Source organism: Eptesicus fuscus, chromosome 5 (assembly GCF_027574615.1).
Source record: "Eptesicus fuscus isolate TK198812 chromosome 5, DD_ASM_mEF_20220401, whole genome shotgun sequence".
NCBI classification, from domain to species: Eukaryota; Metazoa; Chordata; class Mammalia; order Chiroptera; family Vespertilionidae; genus Eptesicus; species Eptesicus fuscus.
Genome location: NC_072477.1, coordinates 77,245,297 through 77,255,388, shown reverse-complemented (window position 1 = coordinate 77,255,388; position 10,092 = coordinate 77,245,297). Strand labels below are relative to the sequence as shown.

Genomic DNA, 10,092 nt, shown 5'->3' with positions numbered 1-10,092 from the left:
GACACCGTTAGGTTAGTAGCAGGCAGAGGCTGACTTCTCTCTCACGGTGGAAGAAGAGGTGACGGCAAGTGACTGAGCAGGAGGCTCGGAGAGGGAGGCTTGAAGATATACTAGTAAAATCCTAGTTGCCGAGGGTGGAAGAGGAAGCTGATTGCTGATATTTCTGACTTGGAAGCACACAACTAAAGTGGATGATGACAACTTTAGAGTGACAGCAGTCTGTTCTGGGGGCGATTTCCTTCAGTTGTCCTTAGCGGCTCGGCAACAAGTGGATCTTATCCGGGGAGGTGGGATGGACATGACAGACGGGGAAGGGGAGCTGAAGGCACTTGCAAAACAGGGATTTAGTGGTGAACCTGGAAGCTAAGGAGGACAGGACAGATGAAAAGACAGGAAGGGCCAGTGGTTCTTCAATGAGTTCGTAGAACAGCTGCAATGAGCCGACTTGAGCAAACAGACCATAAGGAAAGGAGATCATATCAGAGCGGGATGATTGATTCGGTTATTTCATAGGTGCTACAGTTTCTGGTGATAAGGCTCTGGGCATGACTCTGGGAGTGGCTTGCTAAGGTGGAATTGAGAAGACTTTTAGAGAAAAAAGGGTGAAAGAACTGGGAGATCAGCATCCTAGATGATCAGCCCTATGGTTGATACACCACGTAGGACAACTGCTCTGCTCAGCCACCCTCTCTCCACCTCCCACATTGTCCAACATCCCACATCATCTTTCACCTCTGCCCCTTCCTCATCAACATCACTTCTCCTTATACCTATCTAACTTCCTAGCTCCATGCCCTTTCTCACCTTCATCCCCATCACTCTAACTTCCGTTCTCCTAACTCCACCCTCTCTCATCATAGCCTTCACCTTCTCCTTGCCCATGATCTGTCCTCATCTCCACCTTTTCTCTTCGGCCTCATCTTTCTCATCTTGTTCCGCTCATCACAGCCTTTTTTTAAAAAAATATTTTCTATTGTTTTTTTTGTTTGTTTTGGTTTTGGTTTTTTTACAGATAGGAAGGGAGAAGCATAGAGAGTTAAAAACATCGATGAGAGAGAAACATTGATCAGCTGCCTCCTGCCTGGCCCCCACTGGCTATGTGCCCGCAACCAAGGAACACGCCCGCCCTTGACCGGAATCGAACCAGAGACCCTTCAGTCCGCAGGCCAACGCTCTATCCTCTCCACTGAGCCAAACGGGTCCGGGCTCATCACACCTTTATTTCTCCTCCATGCTGTGCCCTTGAAAAGCACTACTGCATGATGGTTTAAAGCTTGTGCTCAGGAGACTACCTATGTGGGTTCAAATCCCACATTTTACTACCTACCTATGTTGACTAATTTCACTGTGCCTCAGTTGTAAAATTGGAACTATAATGATACCTACATTGTATGGTTGCTGAAAGATTTAAAGTGCTTGGAACAATGGGCACAAAAGAAGTGCCCAATAAAATTATTATCCTCGCCGAAACCGGTTTGGCTCAGTGGATAGAGCGTCTGTCTGTGGACTGGAAGGTCCCGGGTAAGATTCCGGTTAAGGGCATGTACATTGGTTGTGGGCACATCCCCGATGGGGGGTGTGCAGGAGGCAGCTGGTCGATGTCTCTCTCTCATCGATGTTTCTAGCTCTCTATCCCTCTCCCTTCCTCTCTGTGAAGAATCAATAAAATATATTTTAAAAAATTATTATCCTCACACTCTCTCCTTACCTCCTTGCTCTGGCCTCACTTTCATCTCTCACCTCCACTACCTCTCTGCACCTACTTCATACCTCTTCAAAGAGGCAGAGATGAATCAGATTCAGCACCCCCCTCCGCCCCCAGAGTCTAGCAAGGAAACAAGCACAAAAATACATGTCAGGAGAGTATAATAAGAGCTACTTCAAAGATGTGAAAGAAATGCTATTAGTGACCAGAGGATATGCAAACTAACTCAGCCTGGAGAATAAAGTCTCAACAGGCAGCTAACCTCTCTGCTGGATCTGTAAAGACGAGGAAGAGTTTGCCAGGCACACTCAGCAGAGAGGTATTCCAGCAGAAGAAACTCGAGGTGTCTCTTGGGCTTCCTCTGTGAGAAGGTATGAAGTTCTGTGAGTGTGTGTGAAGTTAGGGTGAACCCCTACCCTGGCGGGGCGCACCCTCCTCAGTATGACCACAAGGGGGCAGCAAAGCATAGGAGGGGCTCCAGGTGGGAGCCAGAAAACCTGAAGAGAGCCACACACACCTTGAGTCCATCACCCCAAGGTTTTGTTTACAGTTGCCCTGTCCCAGTCAGGAGAGAAAAGGGCTTCTTCCAACACTTGGAGAGAAAGACTAGGTTTGTCTTAGAGAAAAAACAAGAATCAGTTTTTAAAAAACAGACAAAAAATAAGAGTCCTCTGAAGATTTTTACACATGTCGATAAGAATGGAATATTTCTCCACTGAGTTAAAATGTCTATAGAATATGCACACTTTACTTGACTTCGTTACCATAAACAAGACATTGTTCTCAGCACTTTACAAATCTTACTCCTCATAAAAACACTATCAGGCAAGTACAATCATCCCCATTTTTGAAATGGAAAAACTGGGGCATTTGGCTAAAGTTACATAGATAGAGTGGGCCAGAGTTGGTTTGGCTCCAGAGTTTGGGTACCTCCCTTGTAATGGATAGTGCCAGCCACAGCTCTGGAATGTAAGAGTATAAAAGTCGGCCTCCCCAGCCTTCTCTGTCCTGAATTAGCTAAGTTGCCTTACGTCACCGCACCCTGGACCTGCCTCTTCAGAAGTTAAATAACAGGGTTAGGTTCTGCTCCTTGTCCGCACACTGAAGACTAAGCCCTCTGAGCTATGCCGAGTGCTGTGGACACAAAGCCAGCCCGGAAGCACACCCACCTTGAAAGGGTGCAGGGCGTGGAGGGAGAGCCGCTGAGCCACAACTATAAAAGATGGCAAGTGTCCTGTTGGGAGCAGGAAGGAGAGGTGGCCTCCCCCTCTGGCAGGTGTGGAATTCTGGCTGGAGGTGTTAAGAAAGGCTTCCCAGAGTAATTACAGGGAAGGTAGGAGGAATTAGCCAGGCAGGCAGGGAAGGAGGGGTATCCAGGCAGAGTCAACAGGATGTGAAAGCACAGAATGAGCAAAGAAAACAAAGGGAGTTCCAAGAGTCCGGTGAGGACATCTTTGAATGTTTCCCATCACTGTCCATTTTAAGAGTCTCCTTTCCCGCCCCACATGCCTGTAAGTGGCTTCTGTGAATACAACAGCCTCTCTTTGGAGCTGTCAGTCAACCAACATGTATTTGTTTTTAAAGATATTTTATTTATTTCAGAGAGGGAGAGAGAGATAGAAGCATGAATGATGAGAGAGAATCATTGATCAGCTGCCTCCTACACACCCCCTACTGGGGATCAAGCCTGCAACCTGTGCAGGCTTGACTGGAATCGAACCCGGGACCCTTCAGTCCGCAGGCCAACGCTCTATCTACTGAGCCAAACCGGCTGGGGCATATTTGGTTTTTTTTTAATCCTCACCCGAGGATATTTTTCCATTGATTTTTAGAGATAGTGGAAGGGATGAAGGAGGGGGGAAGAGAAAGAGAGATATCAGTGTGGAGAGAGACACACATCAATTGGCTGCCTCCCACATGCACCTCCACCTGGGCCTGGGATCAAATTGCAACCAAGGTAAGTGCCCTTGACCAGCAATCCAACCTGTGACCCGTAGGTGCCCAGGCCAATGCGCTAATCACTTAGTCCAGTGGTCGGCAAACTCATTAGTCAATAGAGCCAAATATCAACAGTACAACAATTGAAATTTCTTTTGAGAGCCGAAAACCGACTTCTGTGCATGGGCCACGGAGTTTCAATCGCACTGTACGTGTGTGCCCACGCGTGGTATTTTGTGGAAGAGCCACACTCAAGGGGCCAAAGAGCCGCATGTGGCTCGCAAGCCGCGGTTTGCCGACCACTGACTTAGTCAAACCAGCCAGGGCCCAACATGTATTTGTTAAGCATCTACTAAGTCTCCTACACAGATGGAGGAGATGCATTAACCTCTGGCAGTTTAGAGTCCACCCGGCTCTGATATGGGGCTAGTGAAGTGCAGGTGCCTCGTTTGCACATGTCCATGAACTAGCCAGTGATGGCGAACCTATGACACGCGTGTCAGCACTGACACACGTAGCCATTTCTGATGACACGCGGCTGCATGCCGAGGATGAAACATTTGCTGCTCCTGAGGATGAAACATTTGTGACTAGAGTCTTGGAGTTAGTTTTTTCCTCAAAGTGACACACTACCCGAGTTATGCTCAGTTTTTTGGCGAAGTTTGACACACCAAGCTCAAAAGGTTGCCCATCACTGAATTAGGCAGATACCTATGAAGCAAAGAATGTCCCACTACACACACACACACACACACACACACACACACACACACACACCATTATGTTAAAATCCACATTTTAGTTCTGGGAAGGTTCTGAGGTTGTCCACTCAGAATGGCAGGGGAGCCCTGGCAGGTTTGGCTCAGTGAATAGAGCATTGGCCTGGGGACTGAAGGGTCCGGGGTTCGATTCAGATCAAGGGCACATGCCTGGATTGTGGGCTTGATCCCCAGTAGGGGGCGTGCAGAAGATAGCCGATTAATGATTCTCTCTCATCACTGATGTATCCCTCTTTCCCTCTCCCTTCCTCTCTGAAATCAATAAAAATATATTTTTAAAAAAGAAGAAGAAGAAGGGCAGGGGAGTTAGGATGAGAGAAGGAAGCTGATTAGGTGAGTTCCTTCATAGGTGGGCCAGGCCTTGGGAATAACCCTGCCCCTCACCCAGCTCTCCACCTCTGGCACCTCTGGGAAGAGACAACTTTGGCTCTTGTGGTTCACATCCGACCTCCTGGCAGGAATTGTAGATTTAGTCAACAACACTCACATCTTGAAAAAATAAGCAAAAGTGGAGGGAGGAGATATGCAGAGAGATGGTAAAGAAAGGAAAGCCAGAAGCAAGTGAGGCAGGGAAGAAGGGGCCAGAAGAGAGCCTCAGGGCAGGCTGTGGAAGACACGGAAGGAGATGCTGCTGCTGCTGCTGCTGGGGGCTGCCGCCCGCAGGTGTCTCCATGACGAGACACAGAAGTCTGTGAGCCTTCTCAGGCCACCTTCCTCCCAACTCCCCTCGAACTTCCGCTCTTCCCCCCTCCCCTTCCCTGGCTCTCATGATCCTCAGCCCCTCCGAATCCAACCCTGCCATATAAGAGACCCTGTGTCCGGCGGAGCTTGGGATCCTGAGGGAGATGGGATGAGTGGGGAATCCCGAGCCCTGGCCGCAGTGAGAGAGGCTGCTCAGCGACTCCAGGGTGTCCTGGCAGGTGAGTGGAAGAACAGGAGTCAGGGAGGGCTGAGGAACAGAGGGAACTGAGGCAGAAGACCACCACAGAAGAGGAACTGGAACTCCAAGATACTGAGGTGAAATGGACCTTTCATCTTGTTTAGTGCCTCCAGTGCAAGGACCCCTGCTTTTGAGCCGAGACCCTGCACAGTACTGCCATGCTGTCTGGGGAGACCCAGATACTCCAAACTACCACAGGTGAGTTCACGTCATTGTGAATGTGTACAATACCTCTTCAGGGTACCCAGAAATGTCTCCAGCTTACCTACAGATATTCATTCTTTGCAGATGCAGCCTCTTGAACCCAGGGTACAAAGGAGAAAGTTGCCTGGGTGCAAAGGTGAGATTAAATTCTCAGCTTTGGAGATCTGCAGATCTAGAGCCTGCTTAGATCTCTCCAAGACCAACAGCATCAGAATTACTTAATGTGCTCCCTTGCAATACAGGTTCCTGAGCCCTGTGTCCCTTGGCAATTTATTAAATCAGAGATTTGGGGTAGGGTGGGTGACGGTAGAATTCCTTATTCTAACCAGCTGCCTAGGTGACACTAAGACACACTAGACATAGAAACTCTTTTCCCCTCACTCCTAGTACCCAGTTTCCTATTGCCATGTCTTCCAGCACATCTGCTAATCTAGATGTCACATTTCACTCCCTGCCAGATCCCTGATGCCCATCTCCGTGGTTATGCTTTGTGGCCAGAGCAGGGTCCCCCGCAACTGGTCCAGCCAGATGGGCCTGGGGTCCAAAACACTGATTTTCTCCTGTATGTGCGGGTTGCCCACACTTCCAAGTGCCACCGAGAGGTGAGGTTCAAATCAAATCCCTTTTCCCTACTCTGCCTCTCTTCATCTTAAATGAGGGGCAAGGCGCATAAAAGCAGTTTTTATGAAATTGTGCTTATTTGGCGTAACTTTGGACATGCTGATGAAGTTTGGGTGAGGGTTAAAAACCCTCTAAAGTTTATACCATCCCTTGGTAACACTGAACCTCCATTTTCAGGAAGATTTCTTCTGTGTTACCCCACTTCTCTCCTTTCTGCCCATACATTGTCCTGACTCATCCATCCACAGCCCTCTGTCATTGCCTATGCTGCCTGCTGCCAACTGGACTCAGAAGACAGGCCCCTTGCTGGTACCATTGTCTACTGTGCCCAACATCTCACCAGCCCCAGCCTCAACCACAGTGACATCGTCATGGTGACTGTTGTATAGTGACAGGTTGGGTGAGGTGGGGCAGGTCACTCAGCTTCCCATGAAGTTGAAGAACCTATTAAGGATGGAATAGGCTCTCTCCCTCCCCAGAGCACACCGCCCATGCCTTTCCCTTCCCTTCCCTTCCTTTTCCTTGTCTTCCTTTCTGTTCTTTTCCCTTCCCTTCCCTTCTGTTCCCTTCCCTTCCCTTCCTTTTCTCCTCCACCTCCCCACCCAAGGCAAGTTACCATTAGCTTTCTCATTCCCAAGCTCCAAGGATCTTTTCATTATCTCAATAACTTGTTTCCTAAACCTATTTCTTTCTAGGAATTACTTCTAACTCTGTGATTTACCAAACAAATGTTCTCTTACAGAAAAAAAAAAGCGGGGGGTGGGGGGGATGGAATAGAAGGTGTCTCAATTTCTAAGAAGTGATGGGGCAGAGGGGCTATAGAGTGGCTGGCTAATCTTGTTGCAAACCCAGTTCCCTCACTCTGCTGTCATTTGTCCTTAGGCCACACTACACGAATTGCTCCATGCCCTGGGTTTCTCTGGACAACTCTTCAAGAAGTGGCGGGATTGCCCCTCAGGACCCAGCGGTAAACGAGAGGAATGAGGAAGAGGCCTTCCCACAATGTCAACTACAAGGAATTACTACTTTCTCATGAACTTCTTCCTTCCAATTCTACCTCACCTTTCCTCATATTGCCTTCTCCCCTTTCTGTACTCAGTTGGAGAGAACTGCTCTACAAGGCAACAGGTGACAAGGCGAGATGAGTGGGGACAGCTGCTTCTCACCACCCCAACTGTTAGCCACAGCCTGGCCAAACACTTGGGAGTGCTAGGGGTTTCACTGGGTGCCCCCTTGGAAGAAGAGGTAAGAATAAGAACACCTTGGGGTGATGGAAGGAAGAGGGAGTAGCCAGGTAGCAACCAGCTACCTCTTCCAGTAGGGCCCTTTGTCTTCACACTGGGAGGCCCGACTACTCCAAGGCTCTATAATGACCGCTATCTTCGATGGTGCCGAGCGCACTCGACTAGACCCAATCACTCTTGCTGCTTTCAAAGATTCAGGCTGGTACCAAGTCAACCACAGTGCTGCAGAGGAGCTGTTGTGGGGCCATGGTGAGAAATAAGGGAGCATCACAGAGGGCACACATGACCGAAGTCAGCTTGGGGGAAGTGAGAGAGGCTGGAAAGAATATCTGCTGCTAAGATGTAATGGAGGCTGTAAGCATAGCTAGCACTGGAGGAATGTTTGGGGCTTCATTTGTTTTGAATGCTCTTTCTCCGTATCTCTCAAACAGGATCTGGCCTGGAATTTGGCCTGGTGACCACATGTGGGACTGGCTCCTCAGACTTCTTCTGTACTGGCAGGTGTGTGTGTGCTGAGTGGCTGAGGGGCTGTGCAGCTGTCAGTGATCCAAGTGTCACTCTACCATCTCTCCCATACAGTGGACTGGGCTGCCACTACCTGCACTTGGACAAGGGAAGCTGCTCTTCAGACCCTGTGCTGGAAGGCTGCCGCATGTACAAGCCCTTGGCCAACCGGGTGAGTAGGTTAGAAAACAGAGTGAAACTGAGTGGACCTAGAGAGGAGTCAACTTCAAAGACATCGAGACAAACACTACTCTGCCTTCTGCCCTGCTCTTCAGAGTGAATGCTGGAAAAAGGAAAATGGATTCCCACCTGGGGCAGAGAATCCCCATGGGGAGATCTACCATTCCCAGAGTCGTTGCTTCCTTTCCAACCTCACATCACAACTGCTCCCTGGGGACAAGGTCAGACATCCCTCTCAGATCCCACACCCGAAGGAAGAGGAGCTCACTGGCCACTGCTACTTACATCAATGCACAGGGAGGGGAGCCTACAAGGTGCAGTTGGAGGGATCCCCCTGGGTTTCCTGCCCTCCAGGAAAGGCTATTCAGGTGGGTGTCATAGGTGAAAAAGCTGTAACACACTGGCAAAAAGAAACTTGGAAATGTTTGTACAGTGGTATAAACAAACTTCTGTTCATTTTTTACTAAGTAGCCACTGAGCCCAAGATTCTGATCTAGACTGTACATTTTTCTTAGGAGGACTTGAGCAAGTAACTGACTATAACCTGCTACATGTTTCCTTGCAGATACCTGGGTACTATGGTCTTCTCTTCTGTCCCCGGGGTCGGCTGTGTCAGACTAATGAAGATACAGATGCTGTTACTTCCCCACCTAAGAGTCTTTCAACCCAAGACCTGTTATTCAGGCTGTCTTTCGGATTAGCTGGGCCCCCAGGCCATTCCCTAGGGAAGGAAGAAGGAGAAGAGTTGACTGAAGCAATCCTACAGGCTCTGGTGAGCAGAGGAGGCACTGGAAGGTAAAAAGGGGCAATTCAGGCTGAGGATTTTTATGATGGGCCATAGAGAATGCTTAAGTCCTTTACTTCACAACGGTCTTCTGGAGATTTTCTGTTCATCCCACTCCTAAGCCTGCATGTTTCATGAGATATAGCCTTCCAGGGACTAGCGCTCCATTAATAGATCCAAATGTCTATTTAGGTGCTATTTCCACAGCCCTTCACTCACCACTCATCTGGTGTTCACTGTGCATCTGTGGAAGTCCCCTGGTTGCCAAGGGCCTTCGGTTGGTATGCTGCACAGGGCCCTGACCCTGACTCTCCAGAAGAAGCCTCTAGAAGTATATTATGGAGGAGCCAACTTTACCACAGAATATAGCAAGTAAGACAACATTGCAAGTAGATGTTTTCCCCAATTCCTAGTCCAGATGTTTGAAATTTTATTTATTAAGCACCTACTCATGTGTATACATGAGTTTAGACAGGGTTATTTCAGGAAATAAGGATCCCTGACATGATTATCTCAGGCCTATCATTATAGGACACCCCTCTCATCATGATAGTGGAGTTCCCCCATCTCTAGGACATAGGGATCCTACCCACTCCCTTTTTTAAGCACTATCCAGGCACCATGTCTAACTACCTAAACACCAGTTTAGCCAGCCTTCCCCTTAGGCCACTTCCCTCACTGTCAAGTCTCCTTCCAACAATCTAAGATGCTCAAGACGGATATTGGTCATATTCCTATTTTCAGGTTCTAGTCACTCTTATTTTCTGTTTAAAGCAGGGTTTTATGAGCTCTATGTATGATAATAAAGGTAAAGCCCTTCACCTCCTAAGCCTAGGCATTATTCCAAGCCAAATATTACTTCTATGTTCCTAGGTTCCTGGTTACCTCGGGTCATAATTCCTCCATGACCCATCTAGGTCTGTCAATAGTGCTCTGCCTAATGCTGCTTATCCTGGTGGGTGCACTGGGAACCATGGCCTATCAGAAACGAGCTACTCTTCAGGTGGGACCATCTGCCCCTTACCATTCATCAGAGCTCCAAAGCACAAGGGGCTCATTTGGAGGAATAAGGGAGGTGTGATGTTACCCAGAGCATGGTGGGGGCAGGACAGATTATTTCTTGGAAGACAACTGGATGGGAGTCAATCTACTATCTACACTTAATTCTACTTTTCTCAGAATGCCTCTTTTCA

General features: G+C 48.6%; 1 protein-coding gene across 1 annotated transcript; it reads left to right on the top strand.

The window, feature by feature from the left end:
• The first annotated feature begins 5,047 nt into the window (after positions 1 to 5,047).
• CIROP (ciliated left-right organizer metallopeptidase) lies at positions 5,048 to 10,078 on the top strand. The gene is given in 14 exon segments (XM_054715597.1): positions 5,048 to 5,342; positions 5,476 to 5,560; positions 5,651 to 5,702; positions 6,025 to 6,168; positions 6,436 to 6,561; positions 7,070 to 7,154; positions 7,287 to 7,432; positions 7,506 to 7,680; positions 7,863 to 7,932; positions 8,011 to 8,107; positions 8,211 to 8,483; positions 8,681 to 8,910; positions 9,092 to 9,271; positions 9,773 to 10,078. Coding segments are annotated over 14 exon segments (2,166 nt in total). The 3' UTR covers positions 9,981 to 10,078.
• Positions 10,079 to 10,092: the final 14 nt, after the last annotated feature.